General features: G+C 45.3%; 2 protein-coding genes across 7 annotated transcripts in view; one reads left to right on the top strand and one right to left on the bottom strand.

Moving 5' to 3' along the window:
- Positions 1–21488, top strand: part of HABP4 (hyaluronan binding protein 4) — a 41168-nt gene extending 19680 nt beyond the window's left edge. For 2 of the 4 annotated variants that reach the window (XM_035300434.3, XM_035300429.3), the window contains exons 5-9: positions 3454–3537; positions 14991–15162; positions 17925–18110; positions 18658–18788; positions 19973–21488. In XM_035300434.3, coding sequence (XP_035156325.3) covers positions 3454–3537; positions 14991–15162; positions 17925–18110; positions 18658–18788; positions 19973–20096 — 697 coding nt within the window. In that variant the 3' untranslated portion in view covers positions 20097–21488. The remainder of the gene's footprint in view (positions 1–3453; positions 3538–14990; positions 15163–17924; positions 18111–18657; positions 18789–19972) is intronic. The other 2 variants (XM_008993834.4, XM_008993831.5) reach the window with 1 other exon arrangement.
- A 1918-nt stretch (positions 21489–23406) lies between these two features.
- The window catches only part of CDC14B (cell division cycle 14B), a 138808-nt gene continuing 135093 nt past the window's right edge, over positions 23407–27121 (bottom strand). For all 3 annotated transcript variants that reach the window (XR_004743261.3, XR_004743267.3, XR_013532419.1), the window contains 2 exons: positions 26597–26660; positions 23407–25775 (listed from right to left, as the gene is read on the bottom strand). The gene's annotated coding sequence lies outside the window, so the exon portion shown is untranslated. The remainder of the gene's footprint in view (positions 25776–26596; positions 26661–27121) is intronic.

The following is a 27121-nucleotide window of genomic DNA, read 5'->3' as shown; positions in this document are numbered from 1 at the left end:
AGTTAGAGTGGATACATGGTTCTGCCCTGTTTCATTTCACAGCTGGAAGAATGATGCCTTCCTGGTATCTGTAGAGGAAGAAGTAGGGCCTGCTGCAGGCAGTGCGGTGTGAGCAATGCTACAGGGCAGGCTTTCTACTAGCGTGAAGGCTTAAGGGGATCTAGGCTTCTACTTTTTCTGTTTTGAAGACTATAAACTGTTTTTCTTTTGAGATGGAGTCTTGCTCTGTCACCCAGGCTGCAGTGCAGTGGTGTGATTTTGGCTCACTGCAATCTCCACCACCCCACTTCAAGTGATTTCTCCTGTGTCAGCCTCCTGAGTAGCTGGGACTACAGGTGCATGCCACCACATCTGGCTAATTTCATATTTTTAGTAGGGACAGGATTTCACCGTATTGGTCAGGCTGGTCTCGAACTCCTGACCTCGGCCTCCCAAAGTGCTGGGATCATAGGCGTGAGCCACCATGCCCTGCCAGAATATAAGCTTTTTATGTAAATTTATTTTTCTTAAATTGTTGTCCTTAAAGACAAATGTACAAACTAGTATTAAATGTAACAATGTTAGATTTACTACCATTGCTTATCTGTGTTGTCCTTGAAAAGAAACTTGTCAAGTGATTCCTTATTTGAAGTTCCACAGGAGCTTGATGACAGATCTTTTTGTTTTACTTTGATTTTATGTGTGTGTGTGTGTGTGTGTGTGTGTGTGTGTGTGTATTTTTTGAGATAGAGTCTCGCTCTGTCATTAGGCTGGAGTATGGTGGCACGATCTGTGCTCACTGCCACCTCCGCCTCCCAGGTTCAAGCAATTCTCCTGCCTCAGCCTCCCGAGTAGCTGGGACTACAGGTGTGCACCACCACGACCAGCTAACTTTTGTATTTTTAGTAGAGACAGGTTTCAGAAAAAAATGAAAAAAAAGGAGACGGGTTTCACCATGTTGGCCAGAATGGTCTCTATCTCTTAACCTCGTGATCCGCCTGCCTCAGCCTCCCAAAGTGCTGAGATTACAGGTGTGAGCCGCCATGCCTGGTGTTTTTTGTATTTTTATAGAGACATGGGTCCCCCATGTTTCCCAGATTTGTATCAAACTCCTGGGCTTAAGCAGTTCACCTGCCTTGTTTCCCAAAGAGCTAAGACTACAGGCATGAGCCACCATACCCAGCTGGTCAAAGCTCTTAGGTGGTTATAATCTGTAATGGAAAGCTTTTCTTAGAATAAGACTGATTTCTTAATAGAAATAAATATTAATTTATACATTTACTTAATATGCTTTTTAATAAATTGAGTAATAAGTTTATTTCTTAACAAATCGGCTTGAGGTCATGAAAATGATGTAGTGTGCAGGAGATATGTGCTGCTTTTGATTAGTGAGAAGAAAGTGGAGGTGAGCCTAACACAGTAAGTGATTTGTTTGTGGCTGGCAAAGCCTAAGTGCTTCGCAGTGTATTAAAGGTGTAAGGGCTTTGCTGTGGTTTAGTATTCCCATTTGAAGACACTGACAGCAATAACTGGATTTAAGGACAAAATCTCTTCAAACTGGTGTGACTGAGCCATTTCAGTAATACTGCTTACCTTCAGTAGTTTGACACTGCTGAAATAGAATTTTGCCTATTTGTGCTGAAATGGAATTTTTCCATCTGCAATAAAGTGTATCAGATATTATTTACTTGTTAAAATTGGAGTAGACACCCATGAATGCAGTTTTCAATAATGCTGCCTTTCAACTTTTATTATGAAGAGCAAGACGGTTTTATTTATTCTCAAAGCAACATTTGATGAAAATCTGTTCATTCTCAGAGATTTAATTAAGTGTGAAGTCTGGTTGAGTTTGAACGAGGTAACAAAGCCTTGAAGTGTGTAACATCATTTTATGGAACATATGTGCACAAACAGGCATTTTCTACAGTAGTACAACTGAAGTAAAAATATAGACATGGGCCCTGGGGTTATATCTCTCTTCTGATAAATACATTGGTGATTTACTTTCAACAAAATAGCAGAACCTACCAAATTAATTGCTGCTAATTTTGAAACTTAATTGTTTTGCAGTTTTGATCATATGGTTCTATAAGAGCTGTAGGCATAATATTTTATATTCATTTATAAAATAAACATGGGGGAGATCTGTGATTTTTCTTTTCTGTAAAATTAATTGCTCAAGTTTAAGAAATACTCAGGTTTTTTTTTGTGGTTCATACCTGTGATCCTAGGCTTAAGGAGGCTGAGACAGGTGGATCACTTGAGCCCAGGAGTTCAAGACCAGCCTGAGCAACAAAGTGAAAGCCCATCTCTACAAAAAATAGAAAAAATTAGCTGGGCATGGTAGTGTGTGCCTGTAGTCCCAGCTACTCCAGAGGCTGAGGTGGGAATATCTCTTGAGCCCAGAAGGTTGGGACTGCAGTGAGCTGTGATGGCACCACTGTACTCCAGCCACCATGCCCAGCTTATTTTTGTATTTTAAGTAGAGAAGAGGTTTCGCCATGTTGGCCAGGCTGGTCTCAAACTCCTGGCCTCAAGTGATCCCACCCTCCTTGGCCTCCCAAAGTGCTAGGATTACAGGTGTGAGCCACTGCACCCAGCCTGGAACCTTCATTAAAAAAAATAAAAGTTAATTACTCAGGCCGGGCGCAGTGGCTCAAGCCTGTAATCCCAGCACTTTGGGAGGCCAAGGTGGGTGGATCACGAGGTCAAAAGATCGAGACTATCCTGGTCAACATGATGAAACCCCGTCTCTACTAAAAATACAAAAAATTAGCTGGGCATGGTGGCACGTGCCTGTAATCCCAGCTACTCAGGAGGCTGAGGTGGGAGAATTGCCTGAACCCAGGAGGCGGAGGTTGCAGGGAACCGAGATTGCACCATTGCACTCCAGCCTGGGTGACAACAGGGAAACTCCATCTCAAAAAAAAAAAAAAAAAAAAAAAAGTTAATTACTCAAGTTTTGTTTTAAAAAAAGAGTTTTTAAAAAATTGATTACAGTAGCTTGGAGTTGAGAATTTAATAATTATTTAAATTGAAAAGTCTTTTCCATTATTGTGGTTCAATTTATGGTTACTTTTTAAAAAAACTTATTTTTAAAGCCCTTAAAGGCTGGGTGCTGCAGCTCACACCTGTAACCCCATCACTTTGGGAGGCCAAGGTGAGTGGATCACTTGAGGTCAGGAGTTCGAGACCAGACTGGCCAACATGGTGAAACCCCATCTCTACTAAAAATACAAAATAAAATTAGCTGGGCCTGGTGGTGGATACCTGTAATCCAAGCTACTTGAGAGGCTGAGGGAGGAGAATTGCTTGAACCTGGGTGGAGGTTGCAATGAGCCGAGATTACACTATTGTACTCCAGCTTGGGCAACAGTGAGACTCAGTCTCAAAAAAGTAAAAGTTTTCTTAAACATACAAAGACATCGATGTGAACATATTTGTGTGACTAGAGAGAGTCTTGCTGTTTTTCAGTGACGTGGAGGCAACTGCACCGATGGAGGAACCCACAGTGGTGGAGGAGTCCCAGGGCGCCCCAGAAGAGGAGTCTCCAGCCAAGTAGGGTGTTTCATTCATTCCCATTGTGGTGTTGGTCCTCTTCATAATGATTTCTTTCTTTTTTTTGAGAGGGATTCTTGCTCTGTCGCCCAGGCTGGAATGCAGTGGTGTGATCTCAGCTCACTGCAACCTCTGTTTCCTGGGTTCAAGCGATTCTCCTGCCTCAGCCTCCCGAGTAGCTGGGACTACAGGTGCGCGCTACCATGCCTGGCTAATTTTTGCATTTTTAGTAGAGATGGAGTTTCATCATGTTGGCCAGGATGGTCTTGAACTCCTGACCTCAAGTCCTCCACTCACCTCAGCCTCCCAAAGTGCTGGGATTACAGACGCGAGCCCCTGTGCCTGGCCTTTCTTAATGATTTCTAAGAGCTTTTTACAGACTAGAAATCTCAACCCCTTATATCACAGAGGTCTGACCTTAATGTATTAATGACTGGTGATCAAACTAATTAATAATTAGTTCAGATAGCCTAATGAATATCAATGATAATTAGTGGGTGATAGTTGAGCGTTCTGTCCTCTGCTCACAAGTTCTTTTCCACCAGCAGCTTGCTAAACTCCTTGACTCGGAATAGCCTGGCTCTTGTACGGACCTCCAGCGTCTTGTCCCCTCTGTGCTCTCCCAGTCTGCCCTCTCTCTTCAGTATGTAGCTTAGATCCCAACTTCGTCTCCGGCACTTTTCCAAGTTCGTAAATACCCTTGCAGTTTCATCTGTCTGGCCCTTTGGACTTTTTGCTGTACCTTGCTAGCAAAACCCTTCCTGGGTGACTTCACTATCTGCCCTCTCTCGGCCTGTTCCTACAAGCTGAGCATTGCAAGTCACATCATGGGCCCAGTTGAAACTCCAGTAAATTTCCAGTCATCGATATTCTGAAACGAGGAACCCTTGGCAGAGCCCCAGTAAGTTCCTGGTCATCGATATTCCAGGTCTTAGCCATCCCTGGTTCTTGGGTTCACTCTTTCTCCCACCTTCTCTAATGACTATTTTAATTTCTCCTCAAAACCCTGGCACTGCCTCGCACTGTACTCTTCCCCCATCATACTCTTTCATTTTCTGGATGCAGCATTTCCTTCTATGTCACAGAGTACTTAGGAGCCATTAGGTGGGAACTTCATCATCCTCCCATTCCCAAAGGTACCAGCCTGCTATAGCTGCGCACCTCCTGGGCTCCTTCTCCTGTGGTAACCACCGGGGTGCCATCTCCCCTCTGACCTCTTCACGCTTCGGATCCTCTCTCCTACTGGCTTCGTGAAACTTCACACTGTCAGTTAGCTCCTTCCTTTTTTGGTGTGTTCATCTCCTTCATCCCAATGCTAGTCTTCCAGTCAGCATTTGACATGCTCAGTCTCTCCTGTGTAAGTATCCTCTGGACCCCACGTTCTCCGTCAGCCGCCACTTTCAGAGTTGCGTGCAGCCTTCTTCACTTCCTCCCCTCTGCTTGTTCCTCACTTTAGCCCAGGCCTGACTTCTGTCCTCATCGCCCTTCTGAAACAGTCACGTCTCCAGATCTAACGGATGCTGCAGTCTGCCTCTTTCTTGACCTCTCAGAAGCATTTGACTTTATTGATTTCTTCTTAAACGTGCTCTCCTGTTGGTTTCTGTGATTACTCTGCTCTTCTGATGATTATGAAAGCTGTTAATTTACTATTCAAAACAATTTCAGTGTATTATTCAAAACAAGACATATGTTTCATTAAAGAAATAGGATTAGGCCAGGCGTGGCGGCTCAAGCCTGTAATCCCAGCACTTTGGGAGGTCGAGGCGGGTGGATCACGAGGTCAAGAGATCGAGACCATCCTGGTCAACGTGGTGAAACCCCATCTCTATTAAAAATACAAAAAATTAGCTGGGCACAGTGGCGCGTGCCTGTAATCCCAGCTACTCAGGAGGCTGAGGCAGGAGAATTGCCTGAACCCAGGAGGCGGAGGTTGCGGTGAGCCGAGATTGCACCATTGCACTCCAGCCTGGGTAACAAGAGCGAAACTCTGTCTCAAAAAAAAAAAAAAGACAGTGAGCTAACTAATGAATTAGATTAACAGTGCATATGAATGTTGAGAAAGTTAACTAGATACCTTTAGGAGAACACGTCCGTTTTGAGCCAATCGACATTTATAAAAATTCAGGAAATACAAGGCAGAATAATAAAGAGTAAATTATAGTATTGTTCTAATCTATAGAATTAATTGATTGAGATACTCTAGCATTCATAATCTTAAAGACAAATATTTAGTCACTCTGAAAGAAAATAAAGCTTGTTGACCGTCTCACTATCTGCAGTATCCCAGGAGAGCTAGCTGGCAGATGTTTGGCCTCCCTGCTGACTGGGGGGCAAGGGAACATCTATTTGGAATCACAGGCACTGCACAGTTGAGCAGCTGTGTTGAGTGAGCATACTGAGGGATTCTTATTTCTGCACTGCCTTGTCAAACCTGAACATTATTACCAAAATTTCTAATAATACAATTATAATTTTTTGATACTCTAAAAGTTGGGCTGGTATCCGAGAAATACATTAAGTGATAGCGATGCTCTCTGCTCAGCTTTGTCTGAATGTTGATCTTGCACTCAGGGTTCTGGCATTTAGCCTGAATGTACATTCAGTGTGCCTCTCAGTTTTAGAACGTCTTGATAGACGAATCTAATATACTCTCACTTATGTTCAAGTGCACAACCCAAAGGGTACTTTCATTTTCCTGAGATTGGACTTATTTTAGTGATAGTTCTATGTGCGGTGCCCTTCCATCCTTCTGTCTTCTTCCTTTGATTACGGAAGTATCAACTGTTCTTTGTTGCATGGTGTCCTAGTGTTCGATGATACCTGTGACAACTCCTTGTATTTTGTTTTAAGGATAAATCTAACATTATTAGAGCATTTGCTGTGTGCCAAAAACTGCTGTAAATGCTTCCATGTCTTAATGCTTTCAGTTCTTTGCCACTCCATAAAGGAGGAGCTACTGTTACCATTCTCACACTGGGACAGAGGTTCAGTAACTGCCTAAGGTCACCTGGCTCATGCGCAGAGCTGGAATTTGAACCAGGCGGATGCATAGGCATTCATGCTCCTCTAGTGAATGGTAGGAATGGCGAAAAGTGCTGTTTAGAACACCTGCTGGTTCACATGGGAGAGGGAAAGGATGTTGGGCCTGGAAGGGAAGAGCTGCTGGGATCTCTGAGGATTTCCCTACGCAGGAATATGGAACAACTCCCTTCCTTCCTGAAAAATACTTGATTAAAAGAAAATGTTGAGGAAACAGTAATACAAACTATCTGCAATGAATTTTTTTTTTAACTGTAATTGGTTTCCTAGTGTATTTGCTTAAACAATGAAGATTTTCTTATGTTTTAGGTTAAATTCATTTGTCCCAGTTAAGTATCTAATTAGTAAAGCTTCATTTCTGGAACCTACTTTCTTTGATTCACTGCACTCTTTCATATATTCGGGTGAAAAGATGTTACATGAATGGAAATGTGGACATTTGAATTTACGTTTTGTATCTTTGCTCTGTGCATATCATGACTGTCTTCCATCTAGGTGTATTTTTCTATTTCTCTGCCCCCTTATTCCCTGAATCTCAGTGGAGCACAGGAGTTGAGCTTGGGCTTTGGAGATGCAATGACAGAATTGGAACTTGCCTCTTCTATTTATTTGCTCGCTACATGACCTCTCTCTGCCTCGATACTCTTACCTGTAAAATGCGATATTAATTATATCTAACTATTGCTTACCATGAAATAATTAACATGAAGTATTTTGAACAGCATCTGGCACATGGTTAGCTAGTCTCATTCATTCCTAAATAAAGAGAACTGTGGTTAAAGCAGTATGATTTCTATAATTTCACATGTTTAGAAACAAATAATGTAACTATCAAATTTGCATATAACAGTTTGGTAACAGTTTGCATGTAACAGACTGTTATATGCACAGTCTGTTCACATTACCATAGATTTGACCACCTTATATCCATAAATCAGTTTGATAGAAAATTCCCCCCCAAAAGTTTTTTATAATAAACCAAGGATTGTGAAGGTCTTTGAATTACTAAAAAATGGGGGTGTTAAATTTATTTATTTAATTAATTTTTAAATTTGGTTGTGCTTTGAGATGGTCTTGCTCTGTTGCCCAGGCTGGAGTGTAATGGCATGATCTCTCCTCACTACAACCTCCGCCTCTTGAGTTCAAGTGATTCTCCCACCTCAGCCTCCAGAGTAGCTGGGATTACAGGCACACACCACCACACCTGGTCAATTTTTTGTATTATTATTATTTTTTTTAGTAGAGAATGGGGTTTACCATGTTGGCCAGGCTCATCTCGAACTCCTGACCTTGTGATCCACCCTCCTCAGCCTCCCAAAGTGCTGGGGACTACAGGCGTGAGCCACCATGCCCGGCCAGGGAGTGTTAAATTTAAAGCAATAGCAGTTATGATGCTCTTAGTTGTTAGAAATATGCTTGTATGAGTCCTTCCTAGAATCAAACGATACATCTTTTCCTGTTGAATGTGTCGTCATTGCTAAAACTGGCAGTAAAACTGTACTCAGCCAATCAAATGGGAAATGGGGTATGCATCACAGGATTGTCGTAGTGTGTGTTTGCTAATAACTTTTAGTGGTAGGGAATAAGGTTAAGGAGCCTGTCCTTGGTGACTTTATACTGCTTTCAATATGGCTTGTTGAAATGGCAGGTGATAAGCAGGGAGGGATATGGGACATCCATGCCTGTATTCTTGAATGAGGCGCATTCTACTCAACAGTATCAGGCTGATACTGCTGAAGGAGGCTGTAACTTGTAACTAATCTGAATTACACTATATGCTTTACTTTTTGTGTCTGTATACAATTTCAAGGTTGCATTTCATATACAGCTTGTACTTTTTTGATCTAGTTCTTTGTTTAGATAATCATGTCCTTTAAAACAGACAGACAACTCTTAAACACCTCTGTGGTCTTAATATAAAATCTATTCTTTGTAAAATTGAATTTTCTGGAATTTATTAACTTCCATTAGTTTGTCTTCAGTACAAAAGAATTACCAAATTTATAGCATTCAGTTCTGTTGATTTTTAAAATTGTCACAAGGAGGCTAAAGAAGGGGTATGATTCCTTAATATTTCTTTATTTTTAGCTCTGTATTAAACATTTGTATTTTGGAAAATTATATAAATCAAGTGGTATAAAGAACTTGTAAGTACGTTGTTCAGCTTAAACTGTTACCAAATCATGGCCATTCCTGTTTCATGCATATCTCTACCAACTTCTGCTTCCCCCAGGATATTATATGCCCCTCATAAACGTTTCAGTGTTACATCTGAATACCATTACTCCATTAAAATGTTTTAATATCCTTAATATCATTAAAACAGTTCTGCAGTGTCCCTGATTGTCTTAAAACTTTTTCAAAAGACAATTTATTTGTTTGAAACAATATTGAAATATACATGTCAGTTGGTTAGTCTCATGTCTGTTTTTAAAACAGCTTTGAGATATAATTAACATCCAATAAATAGCACGTCTTTAGCATGTACAGTTTTACAAGCTTTGATGTGTGTGTACACTTGCATCACCATGAGCAAAATCATGAACATAGCCATCACCCCACAAAGCTTCCTGGTGTTCTGTGTAGGCTATCTCTCTTGCCCTGTTTCCCCCAGGCAGCCAGTGATCTGCTTTCTGTCACTACAGATTCGTTTGCAGTTGCTGTGATTTTACATGAATGGAATCATGCAGCTTGTATTCTTTTCTGGTCTGTGTTTTTCCTCCGAGCATACTTACTGTGCGATTTGTATCAGTTCATTCCTTTGCATTGTGGAGTAGTTGTCTGTTACACAATAGACAACCATTTGTCTGTTTACCTGGTGGTGATGATTGGGTGATTTCCAGTTTTTGCTATAAAGCTGCCACAAACATTTTAATAGTCAAGTGTTTATAAGGATATGCACTTTTTCATTTTTCCTGAGTAAATACCTAGGAGTGGAATGGTTGGACCAGATCGGGTGTGTGTGTGTGTGTGTGTTTAGGGGGGTGGGGTCCGTCACTAGGCTGGAGTACAATGGTGTGATCTCAGCTTACTGCAACCTCTGCCTCCCAGGTTCAGGCAATTCTCCTGCCTCAGCCACCCAAGTAGCTGGGACTATAGGCACGTGCCAGCACGGCCAGCTAATTTTTTGTATTTTTAGTAGAGATGGGGTTTCACCATGTTGGCCAGGATGGTCTCAATCTCCTGACCTTGTGATCTGCCCACCTCAGCCTCCCAAAGTGCTGGGATTACAGGAGTGAGCCACTGCACCCGGCCTGGTATGTGTATATTTCACTTTGTAAGAAGCTGCTCAATTCTTTCCCTAAAGGGTTGTACCATTGTTATTTTCTTACCAACAGTAATAGAGAGTTTAGTTCTCCTTCATCCTTGTCAGTACTTGGTACGGTCAGTTTTTACAACTTCAGTCATTATAATGGGCACATATCTCATTATGGGTTTTTGTCATCTTTTTTTTTTGTTGTTGTTTTTTCTATTTTAGAGACAAGGTCATGCTCTGTCACCCAGGCTGGAGTACAGTGGTGGTATGATCATAGCTCACCGTAACCTCAAACTCTTGGCTCAAATGTCTTCCCACCTAAGCCTCCTGAGTGGCATGTGCTACCATGCCCAGCTAATTTTTTACTTTTTTTGTAGAGATGGGGTCGCACTTTGGTGCCCAGGCTGGTCTCCAGCTCCTGGCCTCAAGTGCCCCCTCAGCCTCCTAGGGTGCTGAAATTACAGATGTGGGCCACCATGCCTGGCTTCATTTTGGTTTTAATTTGCATTCCCCTAATGACTGATGATGTTGAGCATTTTTTGCGTGCTATTTACCATCTGTATTTCTTCTTTGCTGCTTTGATAAAGAACCACTCCCACCAGGTTCTTGATTGTTTCTAGGGCATTTTGGTGGACAGAGCTGGGAAACAGACACATATTCACACATATTATAAGATAAAATATGAGTTCATTCAATATTTCCAATTCAAAGTTAGGACATGGGATTTTGACAAAACCGCTTGTTTCTCCTTTTCTTAGATACTGAAAGTTCTAGTTCCGAGTAACATTGTACTTTTAGTCATTTGTTGCACATAAAACAGTGACAACATTACCAACGCCACCAGTTCCTGAAAAGTTACGTCAGGAGGGAGATGAGTAATCAAATTTGTATTTCAGAATCATTTGAAATAGTTTCTCTTGATGATTATATCACCAGTTTCATAAACATTTAGGTTACTTTGATTCATTTTACTTTCAAATTTTAGAGATTGAATTTTAATTTAAATCTGTTTTATAATTATGTAAAATATTTACATGTTTCCAAAGTTCAGTCTGAAAAACATGATTTTTTCTCTTTTTTTTTTTGAGATGGAGTTTCATTTTTGCCCAGGCTGGGGTGCAATGGCACAATCTCAGCTCACTGCAACCTCTGACTCCTGGGTTCAAGTGATTCTCCTGCCTCAGCCTTCTGAGTAGCTGGGATTACAGGCATTTGCCACCATGCCCAGCTAATTTTTGTATTTTTAGTAGAGATGGGGTTCCATCATGTTGGCCAGGATGGTCTCAATCTCCTGACCTCGTGATCTGCCTGCCTCAACCTCCCAAAGTGCTGGGATTACAGGTGTGAGCCACCACACCCAGCCTGTTATAGTGTTTTCACCAAGTTCTTCTCTAGATAGGTTTGGGTTGTTTCCATTAATTTGCTATTTTAAAGTCTTTTAATATTTTTGCCAATATATATTTGAGATCTGTGTTTTGATATTGGTATTTTTCCAGCATTTTATTATGAAAATTTCCAAACACAGCAAACTTTAAAATAATTTTACAGTGAACATCTATACTTAACACCACCTAAATGCTACCATTTATATCTTATATATTCATTTGATAGAAGTATCTATCATTAATCCACCATGTTTTCTGACACATTTCATAATAAATTGTAGACATCTATACACTTCTTCCTAAATAGTTCAACATATATATCACTAAATGGAAGTTAATAATAGTTTACAGTTTTTTCTTCTGATATAAAATTTATATACTGTGAAATGTGTAAATCTTAAGTGTACGTTCACTGTTTTGACAAATGCATATACTTCTGGGATCCAAACTCCTGTCAATATACAGAACATTACTATTCACGCCAGAAAGTTCCCTCATATTCCTTCATGTTACCGTTGCTTTGATGTTTTTTCTACCATCAGTTTGGTATTATAAAATCACTGCAAATTTGTGTATTTTGGGTTCTCTATGGTTAGGTTTCTCTACCGATTTTGCTTATATTTTTCACAGCATTAATCTGTCTATTTCTATAATACAGCCTTAAGTTACATCAGCTCTTCAGTGAAGATACAGATTTGATTCTCTCCTCACTCCCCACATACTGTTTTTTTTTCCTTTAAACAACTTCAAGATACAATTCTCATACTATAGCACTGAAATCTTTAAGTGTATAGGCCAGGTGCGGTGGTTCAGACCTGTAATCCCAACACTTTGGGAGGCGGAGGCAGGAGTATCACTTGAGGCCAGGAGTTCAAGACCAGCCTGGGCTACATGGTGAGAACCCGTCTCTACAAAATTGTTTCAAAAATTAGCGGCCCAGGCCGGGCACGGTGGCTCACGCCTGTAATCCTAGCACTTTGGGAGGCCGAGGCGGGTGGATCACGAGGTCAAGAGATCGAGACCATCCTGGTCAACATGGTGAAACCCCGTCTCTACTAAAAATACAAAAAATGAGCTGGGCATGGTGGTGCGTGCCTGTAATCCCAGCTACTCAGGAGGCTCAGGCAGGAAAATTGCCTGAACCCAGGAAGCGGAGGTTGCAGTGAGCTGAGGTCGCGCCATTGCACTCCAGCCTGGGTAACAAGAGCGAAACTCTGTCTCAAAGAAAATAAAAAAATTAGCTGGGCATGATGGCTCATGCCTGTCCCAGCTTCTCTCAGGAAGCTGAGGTGGGAGGATCCTTTGGCCCAGGAGGTTGAAGCTATGGTGAGCCATGGTCATGCCGCTGTACTCCAGTGTGGCCAGCAGAGTGAAACCCTGTCTCAAACAGATAATAATGAATGAATGCATGGATAGGTGGTTTGGGGTATATTATTAATTTTTTTAAAATTGCAGTACAAATAGGTAACATAAAAATGTCTATTTTTACCATTTTAAAATACACAGTTTAGTGGAAAATATACAATTTATTGGCATCAATAACATTCACATTGTGTGTAACCATCACCACTATCCATCTCCAGAACTTTTTCATCACAAACAGAAACTCTATCTCTATTGAACACTAACTCCCCGTTTCCCCTCAGCACGTAGTAACCTGTTTCACTCATGTTTAGGAATTTGCCTATTCTCGGTGTCTAAGTGGAATCATTCCGTGTTCCCTTTGTGCCTGGCTTATTTTAACTGGCATACAGTTTTCAGGTTCATCCATGTTGTAGCATGTGCCAGTCTTCATTTCTTTCATTTTTTGCGTATTTTTGTGGTGATTTACAAATCTACAGTTTTAATCATTTTAAAGTGTACAATTCAGTGGCATTTAGTACATTCGCAGTGTTACACAACCATCACTGTGATCTGGCTCCAGAACGTTTTCATCATCCCAAAAGGAAACCTCATGCCCCTTAAGTAGTCACTCCCTATCCTCCCTCCCTGCAGCCCTTGGTCATCACTAATCTGCTTCCTGTCTGTGTGAATTTCCTGTCTCTTCTGAATATTTCATGTAAATGGAATCATATACAGAAGTCTTTCCTGCCTGGTTTATTTCACTTGCATCATTTTTTCAAGTTTTGTATTAGTACTTTGTTTCTTTTTATTGCCAGATAATATTCCAAGAAACATACCATACTTTGTTTATCTGTTAGTTAATAGACATTTAGGTTAGGTCCAGTTTTTGGCTATTATGAATAGTGCTGCAGTGAACACTTGGGTCTAAGTTTTCACATGGTTGTATGTTTTCATTTCTCTTAGGTATAAACCCAGGAGTGAAATTTCTGGGTCAGAGGCTAACTCAGCTTAAAATTTTGAGGAACTTCCAGACTGCTTTCCAAAGTGGCTACATCATTTCACATACCCACCAGCAGCATATGTGGGTTCCAGTTTCTCCACATCCTCCCTAACACTCGTCAAATGTGTTTTTATTCTAACCATCCCACTGGGTGTGGACTGGTACAGCTCTGTGGTTTTACTTGTCTTTCTCTAATAGCTAATGATGTGCAGCATCTTACTGGCTATTTGTATATCTTCTCTGGAAAAATGTTTATTCAGGTCCTTGCCTTTTTTGTGAGGAGGGTGGTCATTTGTCTCAACTAAAGAGGACTTGTATCTAGAATTCATAAAGCATTCTTAGAAAAGAAAAGGAAAGAAAAGAAACAGTGCTTCACTATGTTACCCAGGCTAGAACACAGTGGCCATTCACACGTGTGATCATAGCTCACTGCAGCCTCGAACTCCTGGTCTCAGGTGATCCTCGTACTTCAGCCTTCTGAGTAACTTGAACTATCAGCATGAGCTACCATGCTTTATAAATAATTCTTTAATGCATTCTAGATACAAGTCCCCCATGAGATATGTTATTTGTAAATACTTTTTCCCATTTTGTAGACTGTCTTTTTTGCTTTCTTGATGTTGTCCTTTGTAGTATAAAAGTGTCTGACGACATTCAATGTATGTACTTTTGTTGCTTGTGCTTTTGGTGTCATGTGGAAGAAACCATTGCCCAATCTAGGGTTACAAAGATTTCTGCCTAGGTTTTCTGCTAAGAGTTTTCTATTTTAGCTCTTATATTGATGGTGTGAGGCAGGAGTCCAACTTCATTCTTTCTTTTGAGGTGGATATCCAGTTGTCCCAGCACCATTTGTTGAAAGTACTTTCCATTCTCCATTGAATTGTCTTTGGCACCATGATTGGAAAAAAAAAAAATCAATTGACCGTAAATGTGAGGGTTTATTTCTGGACTCTGAATTCTATTCTATCAATCTATATGTCTGTCTTTGTTTTCTTTTTAAAACTCATTAATTTAAAGAGGAGAGCTACAAAAGTATGCATTTATGAGCCACTGCTTTAAAACTTCTGTTTATGGTTTCCTGTATGTTATTTTGGTAGCTTCTCCCATTTTCCATAATTGCCTCATTTTGTCTGTCATGCTCTCTGGAAGGGAGTGCCAGTGGTGAAGTGTAATGTTAATGTCATCAGGATGATGATGTTCCCATTTTTCAAAGATTGCTTTGAACACAGGAAGTATCTTCTGTTGGCAGTGATGACATAAAATGTTGAAAATAAAATATGGAAGCTTGTGAGTCAAAGATTGTCTTACCTTATTTACATTTGAGATGCAGTACCACAAAAGTATGTTTAATTAATGGTTATAACTTTAATAAAGTAGACATTTCAGTACCATCAAAAATTATTATTTATGATTATACATCTCTTTATAGAGTTCCTGAGTTGGAGGTAGAAGAAGAAACTCAAGTTCAAGAGATGACTTTAGATGAGTGGAAAAATCTTCAAGAACAGACCAGACCAAAGCCTGAGTTTAACATCCGGAAACCAGAATCCACTGTTCCTTCCAAAGCAGTGGTGATTCACAAGTCAAAATATAGAGATGATGTAAGCATTATATTTTGTATGTAGAGGTAATCTTTACTTTTACCTTATTGGAAGTGAAATGCACCTTTCCACTTCCATCTTGAAAATGGAACATTAGTGGTTGGTGCTCTTGTTTCTAATCAGAGATGATATATGCCCAATTTTACTGTGTCTTTATTGCTCATTAAGGAAAGGAATTGAAACTTTGTGTTACTGACAGAAACGCAAAGCAGTTTGATTAACAGTGCATCTCCTGCTCACCCTGGGACTGTACACACACTGTGTGTTAACTGCATTTTTCTCAAGTGAGAGTTACAGATTGTTTCTTGTACAATTCAAAGTTATTCAAAGGATAATTACACTCTGTATTCCCTAATTAGGTTTACCTTCAGCTCTGATTCTTGATGAGAGCATTTCAGTGTGAGTAGTTGATGACTTTTTAAACTGTGGTTGAGGTGCCATGCTCTTCTGACGGCTTTCCCATGTTGGTTCAGCAGCTTCGCGCCCCCTGCCTAACTGCAGATGTGGCAGAAGATGAGCCCCCAAATTGCCTGGCAGCTTAGTCAGGCGCTGCCACAGTGGCCAGCATGCTGCGAGGGTTGCTCAGGGATCTCCTGTGTTGTGAGGGCCTTATTTCTCAAGACTCACATCTAGCTCTTCTCAGATGCTTCCGTTTTGCAGGGGGAGGTTTCTGGGGAAATATCTAGCAGTGTATGTTGATAGGGATGCCGCTGGTCATCGAGTCACCTGTGTATGTTAGTGAACTTAAGGATAGGTCCATTGAAGCATTCTCATCATGGGATTTAGAATCTGTGTCATTCAGTTACAGCTTGATACCAGTCACTGTGTCAGGGTGGGAATGAGCAGGCACTTCCCCTGTGCAGGGTATCAGTCATTGATTTTCATTTGGAATCTCAGGAATGTTATACTATTGTAGAGTGATTGACACTTCAGTTAGTTTTGTTTTCTGAGTGAATACTTTGATTAGAGGGTATTTAAGATACAGGATTCTCTCCCACCTTCTTGTTTTGGCCAGCCCAAGCTGTAGGAGGCCTTACTACTAAGCTTTGAGCTGTTCACAAGAAATGGCTTTTTGTAGACTAGGTGGCCAGAGCCTTATTTCCCTGGCGATCCCAGGCAGGTGTTTTCTAAGTCCATTAGCGAGCTGGGTTGGTTCTTTACTTGTCCACTTCCTTTGTTCTTTGTTCTAGGCATTGTAAATAAAACTTTCTCTAAAACAAATGTGCTGTCAGGGTTGAAATGTGCAGCTGACATGTTAGGTAAAAATAGAAGCTGCCCTTCTTTAATCCATGCCAGATTCATCCTCCCTGGCTCCAGAGGTCTCTCAGAATATTTGAAGCAAGTGGGTTAGCTGAGTCATCGAGCTTGGTCTCGGTAAAGCACACATCTTGGTCCTTGTTAATCTTAGGGGATTGAGGACTTTATAACATAATCTTGAGGATTATGTTGCTTTAAGAACAATTCTAAAGCAACATCAGCCAGATCTTCAGTTCATCAGTTTACTTTGTTCTGGACACCTGAAAATACAGAAGCGCTAGAACACCTAGCAAAGTTCAGACCTAATAACAACCCCGTGTAAGGCCCTGGGCAGTTGAAGCACTTTGGCGGGGCCAGCTGGAGCTGCAAGTGGAGCCCTTAGACTGGGTTCACCCCGTTTTACCGCCCCATGGCCCTTCCTGCAGAGGCAGCGCCCCGGGACAGAACTTACCAGTGCTCTCCCTGCCAGTGCCAAACAATGCAAGAGTTGATTATTTTGCCTGTTACTATTTTTGTGTGTTTACCTTTTCACAGAGTGCCAGTGCTCCTGGATTGTTTCTCTTCATCCTCTTAGCATTAAGTGTCCAACTACCTAAAGCCTCTGCTTTAACCTGAGACCTTAAAGGGGACGCAAATGTTAAACACGAAGCCCATCATGAGCCTGTGGCCTAAAGGTTTCGATGTGCTCATGGCAGTTGTGTCCCGTTTCCTGGTTGTAGGAATGTTTACTGTTCCAGCACTTTGGAGATTCTCACCCGAGGTCATTGACAGGTTTCCTTTCTGTAGGATTTTAGTTTATTTGTTTTGTTTTGTTTTATCCATTATTAGGAGTTGAAGCCAAATCAAATTTGGATCCGATTTAATTAATTTATTTAATATAGTTGTAACAAGAGATAGAGTTTTAAGTAAAAAAAAAAAAAAGCAGCCTAACTTCCTTGTGCAGCGTTGGTAGAGCACTCAGGTACCTGTACTCTGTTATTTTATAAAATTTCTCTATATTTTGGGTCAGAATTGTTTATTATAAGTCATGTGACTTTTAGCACCTGATATTTATAGTCAGCACCCCTGCTGAAAGGAATTTCTCTGTTCTATTCTGGAAAGGGGACGTTTCCTTATTTATCAAAGCATTTGTGAGCAGATAAGACAGAAAATAAGCAGAAATGAAAGCTTTATCTCAGCAAAATGCACTTAGATATAAAACATGTATATCATTTGCTATGATTGCTCATGCCAAATCTTACATCTTAACCTGCTCAGCTAATAGAAATTTGGTCCCACCCACCTTTGAATCATAGTAAGTTCACGGATGTTTGGAATTGCAAGAATGGGGGACTGCAACAGGTACAGAAACAGCAGTGCTGTCTTCCTTTGTCCAGCGCTGCAGCCTAGGGCTCTGTCTGGCCCCTGCTGGTGTTTTAGCTCCTGGGCAGCACATCGCAGCCACTAAGGCAGCTGAGTGTGGGGATGGCTGTGGACTTGTGTTTGATGCTGTAACTATGTTTCAGATGGTAAAAGATGACTATGAGGACGATTCCCATGTTTTCCGGAAAGCCGCCAATGACATCACATCTCAGCTGGAGATTAATTTTGGTAACCTCCCTCGTCCCGGGCGTGGAGCCAGAGGAGGCAACCGGGGAGGCCGGGGAAGGATCAGGAGGGCAGAGAACTATGGACCCAGAGCAGAAGTGGTGGTAGGTATCGGTATTGTAAATTCTCAGGTGGTTTGCTGAAGGAAGTAGATAAGGACAGTGCCCCAGGCCCAGGATGTTCTAATTTCAGAGGGTCATCAGTTTCTGCAGTTGCTTCTTCCTGTAGCCAGTGTGGGACTGATGTTGGGGCATTTGGACTGTGTTGTAGCATCATGGACATCCATCGGTGAGAGACCATTCTGTAGCCCTGGCTTCCAGGGTCTGCCGTGAAGGCAGTCTCCGGATCGGAGAAAACTCACTCTCATCTGCATTAGATGAGCTCCCCAGCTCGGGATTGAACTGGAACACCTGACGTTTTGCTTCCTGTGACCTGATTATATGTCCTGGGCTCATGTGATGCTGGCAGAGTGGACAAAGTCCTTACTAAGACCTCAAGCCCTTTGTGAGGGGACCTCCCTCACTCGGCTCACCTGCCTCACACTGTCCTCGGCCACGGCTGCCTGCTTCCAGCTCTCAACACAGCATGCTCCTTACCCCTGGCCTCTGCCTGCTGGCCTAAGTTCATTCTTCCAACCTCACTTCCTCACAGGTTTCTTTCATCACATCTCCTAGACCGGTCAAGGTCTCTGAGCAAAGGAGTTTCTTTTCATTGAAGCCTGATCTCTGTGTGCCACTGGAGTCCCACTGGTGTGGTTCTCAGTCAAGCTGCTTTTGCTCACGGTTGGTTTACGCTGTGCCTAGCATGTAGTAGGCGCTTTCTAATGTGGCATGGACACCTGTTCATTGGAAGTCAGCCCTGAGGCCCTGTGGCCGGCATGGGCCACCATGTGGTCCTCATGATGTTGGAGCAGGCACAGACCCCATCTCTTTGGCTGGTCTGGGCATTGCTTCGCTTGCTGCCTGGTTCCTTCGCTCTAGGGAGCAGCCCCTGGAAGCAGTATCTGTGGTTTGTTTTTGCTTAAGCAAGAGCAAAACCACAATTCTGGGGGGAGGGGGTATATTTGGGGCCGGGTTGGAAATAGAGTCTATTCTGAGACTAGGAAGCACTTCCCGACTCCTTTCCTGTAGTGGAGCTCTGGCTCCTGCAGCACTCCGGGCAGGTGTGTTGGGAAACCACTCTGGGAATCCAGCACCACCTGCTTCCACACCTTCCCCACCCCCACAACCTGTGCAGCTTCTGCTCACAACTGTCCTAGGGCCTGCGCCTGCCCCATCAGGTCACATTGTTTCCCAAACCAGCACTTTGGGAGGCCAAGGTGGGTGGATCACGAGATCAAGAGATCGAGACCATCCTGGTCAACATGATGAAATCCTGTCTACTAAAAATACAAAAAATTAGCTGGGCATGGTGGCCCAAACCAGGTCTGTGTGCCCTTTGCTCATCCTCATCTGTTGGGGTTCAACCTAGGGAGAACTTTCTCTTCCCACAAAGGCTTGACTGACCCTGATGTCTACTTTGCCACCAAATAACACTGGACGGCCCTCATGTGGCCCCTCCTTCCCAGGACTTGTTAGTGAAGCTCCTGACTCGATGTTCAGTTTCTCTGGCACCATGAGCTCCCCAGGATAGGAACTGTCTGTGCACCTCCTCCCTCCATTGCCTGACATGCAGTAACCATTCTGTTTACTTGATGAAGGATGTGCCCCATGCAGAGCCCCCCCAGTAAGAGTTTGCAGGACATAGGAAGGGAGGCAGCCCGTTTTGTGAGGGGGCCAGAGGCCTGTGTGGGAGGGGAGCTGTACTTTGCTGGGTTTGCATTGATCTGTGATTCTCCCCTTCCCACTGTGGATCCTGCCTCTAATGCAGGCCCCTCGGTGTTGGTGCCAGGCCCTAGTTATCCCATTGGGATATTAGGAATGGGTGAAGGGGCAGTGGATTTCAAAGTTTTTATTTTCTTCTTTAGATGCAAGATGTTGCCCCCAACCCAGACGACCCTGAAGACTTCCCTGCACTTTCCTGAAAGAGTGCTACTTCCTGGCACTGAGGAGCTGCACTGCACACCCATGGAGAGACTCTTCCGGCTGTGAGAAGACAGTCGGACTCTAGGAACAATAGATGTTGCTTTTCCCTATCGTGTGAATTCGTTGCACTTTTTCAGGCTGCGCTGTTAGACAGAGGGGCTTCTCCAGAGGCTCGAGAGCAGGCCCTTTCCCAAGAAGGTGAAGAATGGCGATTGTGTTTTTATCGAAGGAATTTGAAATGACATTCAGGAATAATGTTTAAAATGTGTACATAGAGATTGTATGGAATCTCCTCCACAGAAGCTTGGAGGGAAAGGGGGTTGTAAAATAGGCTCCACTGAGGCTCGTAGGAAGTGGTAGATTCCCAGGGGCTGTGCCTTTAGCATTAGAGGAAATGCATAGACCTTGAACTGTTCATGTAAAGCAGTCACAGCTTAGTTTTCAGAGACCAAGAAATTAAAATAGAGTTGTACTTACTGTTTACTTGTAAATGTTATCTACTCTCCTGGAATTTTTGAGTTCTGGTTTTCACCTAACCAATCATTTTAAATTGCCACTGGTCACCACTCTGTGACACAGAATCAGAGAAAGTGTTGATATTTAATGGTGATTTAAACTACCTCGTGGTTTCTGTGTGCACACACACATATCTAGTGTTCGGGTGGTTTTTAGGAAGAATATTCAGTATATGACTTTAAAAACCATGTTATTTAACCTGCCAATCAAATGGAAAGGGATCGTGGCAAAAGCAAATACCGCATCCTTTCTTTTGCAGAGCTAGCATCAGAGTTTGGCAGCTGTGTACAAAGGCCTCTGCCCTCGGCCTGGGCAAGAGTTGTAAATAACTAGTATTTATTAGGCACTTATAAGCAGTTTTTCTCACTTATTCCTGGACCCAGTTCTAGAATTCCTCTTTATTACTTTTGGTGAAAGTTTGGGGTTTGGGGTATACCCCAGAGGTTCAGTAACTCACCTGGAGTCCCACCTTGAACTGCTGGACCCAAAGCCACTCATGCCCACCCACAGAGCACACTCTGTGCTGCAGAGGAAGTGGGCCTAGGAGGGCCTGCGGTCCAGGTAGCTGTAGAGCTGCTGGAAGCTGGGGTGATGCTCTCCCTGCTTTCCCATAGATACCACAGGTAGTGTCTACCGGTTTTCACACAGTTCATATGCTCGCCTGTGATGGAATCTGAACCTCGGCCCCAGGATCTGTGCTTTTTTCACTTTGCCACACTGTCTAAGGTGGCTTTGAACTGGAACCCAAGTGCAAATAAAGGTTGGTATTCGCCCCTGACTTAGTGTAGAGAAAACAGTCCTTCCGGTACTCCCAGGCCATGGCAGGTGGTCATGATTTTGTTGAATAATCACAGCTGAATCCATACAGATTAGGGTCAGTTAAGGGTGTTTGCTTTGGGTGACAGCCTGTTTTTGGTCTCTTATTAAATTACTATCTGAGTACTAAGGTTTATCAATTGAGTGTTTTATTCCCTTTCCTGGAAAAGGCAATGGATGCAAGTGCCCCGATTCCAGAAATCTTCACCTAGCTGCTACAACATAAGGGCTGTGTCATGACCCACTGGGTTTGAAGCTGTCACACTGTCATTTTGCCTCACCGCAGCTTTGAAGATAAGCCAGAGATTCCTTTTAAGGAACTTCCCTGTAGTGTTGTGAACAATACTTGAAAAGCCCATAGCACTTGGTTTAATGTTACAGTTGCAAAACAGTGACAGTTCCTATTCCATAGAGCTGTTGAGTCCTGTGATTGAACACAGTTTGGGGGGACCCGGTGCACGTTCTGAACCCGGAATGGGCTGTATTTGCTGTCACCGACTTGGTCATGCGCCTGGGTGGAGGGGTTTTGATTGTTCCAAGGTGTATGTAGCCCCAAGTGCCCCAGAGAAGCCAGGGAGGACAGAAGCGAAGGGCAGGGGGGCATAACCAGCACACCATAGGGACAGCCAGATGTAGAGGCAGCAGGACCTTTCGGACCACAGTGCCCCAGCCAGACTCCTGTGGTGCTTGTGGTGTGGGTGTAGAGAAGTCCTGGGGCAGTGCACCCTGGGCACCACGGTTCTGGCTGGCAACTTAGACTCAAGCAGAGTAACCTCATGAAAGACGCCCACGAGGGTCTGTTGTCCCCAAGGCTCCTGAAAAGTGGAGGTCAAGCAAGTTTGAATTGGTTAGCCATGCCCAGGCCAGACTGGATCATTTCTGAAGCAGGAGTTGACTGCTCAGCCTCAGATGTCTGAGTTGTGCCTCCAGGGCAGCTCCTGAAGACCCAGCTCTGGGTGAGGTCCTGGGGCGGCTGCACACAGCCTGGAACCAGGCGGGGGAAACCACCCTGCAGTAACGCGGCTGGGGGGCTGGATCCTCTAGAGATGGGGGTGTTTGGCTGGGTGCGGTGGCTCACGCCTGCAATCCCAACACTTTGGGAGGCCGAGACAGGCAGATCACCTGAGGTCAGAAATTCAAGACCAGCCTGGCCAACCTGGTGAAACCCTGTCTGTACTAAAAATACAAAAATTAACTGGGCATGGTGGCAGGCACCTGTAATTTCAGCTACCTGGGAGGCTCAGGCAGGAGAATCACCTGAACCTGGGAGGTGGAAGTTGCAGTGAGCCGAGATTATGCCACTGCACTCCAGCCTGGGCCACAGAGCGAGACTGTCTCAGAATTTAAAAAGGGAGGTGCTGCCCAAGAGGGAGGGGGTCGGTACCTCACTTGGGATGAATACCTAAGTTGCCTGTCAGACAAGTCTGGGAAGAGGCAGCCAGGACACACTGCTATTCGCTGGGAATGCCTCCGAAGTCTGAGTTAGATGCTTTGAACACGACCCCTCTGACCTAATGTTGCTCATGACCCTTTGGTGTTTTCATTCCACACAAGGCGGGCCCCTCTGAGCCAGCTACCCTCCTTCGCTGTGTTGGTCAGACTTCAGACCATTTCCTTCTGTTGATCAGCAAGTCCATGCCATTCCAGTGCTTGGGAGCTTCACTGGAAGGATGTCACTGTCCTCTGAAACCATACTGTGCAGTGCTGGCAGGTGCTCCAGAGCAGCTGGGCCTGGGTCTCTGGGGCTAGGAAAGGCAGACCGCGTGGCTGGTGCCTGCCCTGTTCTCAGCAGCAGTGGGCCCGCCCACCCTCCACAGACACGGCGTCCGCTGTAGACACAGAAAAAAGATGTGCCCATTTTCTTTAGCTGCTGCTGTCTCCTGAGCCTTCTGCAAGGATCCTGGCCTTCCCTGACCCTCCTGCTTCAGACAACCTGGGGCGGGCTGTGGGCATGTGAGGCCTTGGGCTGTTCTGCCCCACAGGGGCCTGTGTTATGGAAGACAGGAGGTGTGGAAAAGGGAATGAGGAAGGAAAAATGCAGAAATATTCTAAAACCTTTTTATTATCCAATAGGATACAGATAAAAGTACAAATCTAGACTGGGCATTATACCTGTAATATGTTGGGAGGCTGAGGTATGAGGATTGCTTGAGGCCAGGAGTTCAAGACCAGCCTGGGCAACACAGTAAGAATGTGGCTCTACAAAAAATTTTAAAATTAGGTGGGTGGCATGCCCCTGTAGTCATAGTTACTCGGAAGGCTGTGGCAGGAGGATGGCTGGAGCCCAAGAGTTCGAGGTTACAGTGAGCTGTGATCGCGCCACTGCACTCCAGCCTGGGTGACAGAGTGAAATCTCATCTCTTAAAAAAATAAAAAGTGCAGAACTCCCTTGTAACTATGTTTTCCTCCAAAGCCTGGCCACAAGGACCATGCTGATCACCACCTCATCCCTGCTCACAGGACTCACCGCCCACAGGCGCTCCCCTCACACTTGTGCTGCCTTTTCTTTGGACATGTTTTAAGTCTGCAGGATGCCCCTCCACCCACCGGCTTTGCCCCTGCACCTGCGGCAGAGCTTGGTTACTGAAGGAGCAGAGCGTTTGCTTGAGGGCCTGGGAGTCCTGTTTTGTCATGCCTCGTCATTTTACAGTCAGGCAAGGATGCCGGTTTCCTTGCTCCCTGGCTACTATTAGGGCAGGTAAAAGCTGAAACCAGATTCAGTCGCTGAGCCCCATGTTCTGTCTACACACTCCTGAAATTTCCAGTGAAAGGATTAGTCCCTTGGGCAAAGCTGTTAGGAGAAGGAGAAGGGATAGGAAAAGGGGCACCTGTTCCTCAGCAGGTGATGAGCCATGGAGTGTGTGCCGTGTGTCCCTGTGCTCAGCCACTCCGAGCCATGTGGAGATGGTCATGGTGCCTAGTAGGGTACTGCACACAGCAGCAGTGCAGACGGCACACCCTCGGGTCTTCATGCAATTGGGATGGGACTAAAACTTGGCTCCCCAGGCCTAAGAGCCTAGCAGCTGCCTGCCCAACCCAGCCCAGCCTTTCTGCACATCTCCTGTTGCTCCTGGAAAGCCTCTGCCTGAGCCACAAAGTTTCCTCGGACTCCAGATGACAGGAATTTCCCCAATCCTATAGCAAAGGCTTTCACACCCCTTATAGCTACGCCTTGGGCCAATCAGGCCTCTGTGGGAAGCAGCAGAGAACCAACAAATGCCATCTCTGAGCACTGTTTCTTTTCAGAACTGTGCCTACTCCCAGAGAGCTGAATTAATTCTATCACTTAGGGAGGGCAAAGCCATTTGTAGGGTAGGGAGTGCCTGTCATGTGGCATCAGCTTGTATGTAAACCCCACAGGGGACTTCTGAGAGTCTCAAATGTTCTCAGACACTGAGGTGGGGTAAGACATTTCTCCTCAAAAACCACCACCCTGCAAAGGCACCGAGGGCGCCTCCAGGAGGACTGCCCTATCTGGGCACCATGTTGTGTCCTGTCCCCCTCCCGGGACTTGACTCACACCAACCTCAGTGTGCCTGGTGCTTCCCCGGGATTGTGAGATGAACTCGCACAACTGTCCCGGTGGCCCACATGGATACTGGCCACTGGTCTTGCGTCAGAGCAACAGTAAGAAAAGCATTTCAAGTATCCGAGGCCAAGTTCTAAACGAACTGACCCCAACTCGCATGTTTTGCTGGTGAGGGGATGGAGGTGGAGTCAGTTGTGACTCTGGGGAAGTTTTCAGGAAGAGGAAAGGTAGATAGGAAGGAAGCAGGAGCAATGGGAACGCCAGGTGGCCTGTGAGGGACGGGCTTGGGGAAGTGGGTGGTTGTGACCAAGGCAGAAAGACGCTGCCTGGGAATTTTTACTGAGGCTCCCCAGCAGGCCCAGGCAGGGTGACTGGTTAATAGGCCCTGCCTTGACTGCACACCTCCGGGGCACCCTCGACATGGCATCTGTGGAACGGCACCCCTGGGGTGTGTGGTGGCAGCCAGCAAGCCTGTAAGTGAACCTGTCGACGCAGCCTTCAAAAATTCCAAGTGAACTTTTCTGGGAAGATGGAGGGGGCTCAGCTTCCATCAGATGACCTCACAGGGGCTCCTGGACTAAGAAGGCGCAAGCAGCACTGCCCTGCTGTGTGGGGATGGGCCTGCTACCACCGCGGGTGCCCGGCCCTTCCAACCCAGTCGCCCCCCGGGGCACCAGGGAAGGCCCTGGGCTGAAGCCTAAACACCCAGCAGAAGAACGAGACAGAAACACCTGCTGAGAGGCTTCAATTGCACCTGGAGAGAACTTGCGGCAGGCAGCAGGTGTGTCCAGGAGAGACCTTCCCCGAAGGCCTAGTCCCTGTGGATCCAGAGCCAGAGCAGAAGCCGGTCTAGGAAGGTGACAACCCAGGACGGCCAACCATCGCTGGAAAAGGGAGGAGATGGACAGGGCTGAACTTAACACCCACAGGCCTGTCTCGGGTGTGACTTTGTGTGGACGGCAAGGACTAGTTTCCGGGGCCAAGCTCTCAACCGCAAGGCAAACTTAGGTTGGGGACCAGAAGAGCAATCAGCTGTCACCCTTCAGCCTGGTTAGTGAGTGCTGAGTGGACACTCCGCTGCTACCTGAGGACAGGCCAACCGCAGGCCTGCCAGGGCGCTCCATGTGCCTGCCTCCAGCTGGGTCCAGGCTGAATCTGCACTCGAGGCGCAGGCAGAGGGGACCCTGCTGGCTCCACCGCCCAGGCTACCCTGAAGTCCCCGCAGGAGGAGGCGCAGCGGACCAGCTCCCCAGTTCCCCATCTCCCCGGGAGCCCGTCCCGCGCCGTCCCTCCGGGAAGCGCCTTCCTCTGCCCCCCGGCCCGAGAGCACCGTGGCGGCTTCTCTGTCCGGTGCTCGGGCCGAGACCAACGGCATTGGAAGCAGGTGAGCCGTTCCCAGCTGGGGGAAGCACCGGCCCGGGGCGGGCAAACGCATGGGGGCTTGGACTGTCCGCTGGACCCAGTAGGCGGGTGCGGAACGCCAGACGCGCTGCATTCCCCGGGGTCCCACTCCAGGGAGAACAGCCCTGCTTGAAAAGGCGTCTTGTTTAACACAGAAACACACCCAGGGCCAGGAGAAACCATTGTCCTCCCCGAGTCCCACAACGCACAAAGGACACGGCCGCCCTCCCACGCGGAGTCCCTTCCCCCTTTAGAAACAGACTTTCCCCGTGGAGCCTCTGCGGCAGGGCCGGGGCCTCCTTACCTGGGGATTTCGGTGTGGACCGAGTACGCGTCGTCCAGAAGCGCTTCAAAGCTATGTAGACTTGCTGCCAAAGAGACAGGCAGGGTTAGAGGCTGGGAGGCCGAGGCGGAAGGGCCCCCACTTCCACAGGGGCCGGGGTCCCCCCCAGGCGCTGGGTAGAAACCTGGAAGGCTTTGCTCAGGGGGGTCCATTTCTCCCCCAATAAACGGATAGATGCGGTGAGGCTAGGACTTAAGGGCAGGCGGTGCCAAACGCTTGGAAGGCAAAATGCCCAAAATCATTGCGGAAAAGCTAAGGCTAGGACGAGAAACGGCAGGGCAGCGAGCGTGACCCACGACCCGCGGCGCTGGGGCCACTGTCCTGCTATTAACTGAGCAGCTCACCAGCGTCACAACAGCTGCTAACGGGGGTGGGGCGGGCAGCGGCGATTGCGCATCGTGACGGTCCTCCTGGACGGCATTAATTTTATTTTTATTAGGCACAATACACTCGGCTCTTAGCCTGTGCCAGACACTTGTTCTCAGC

The sequence above is a fragment of the Callithrix jacchus genome, chromosome 1, assembly GCF_049354715.1.
Source record: "Callithrix jacchus isolate 240 chromosome 1, calJac240_pri, whole genome shotgun sequence".
In the NCBI taxonomy this organism is placed as follows: domain Eukaryota; kingdom Metazoa; phylum Chordata; class Mammalia; order Primates; family Cebidae; genus Callithrix; species Callithrix jacchus.
This window is presented reverse-complemented; position numbering and strand designations above follow the sequence as displayed.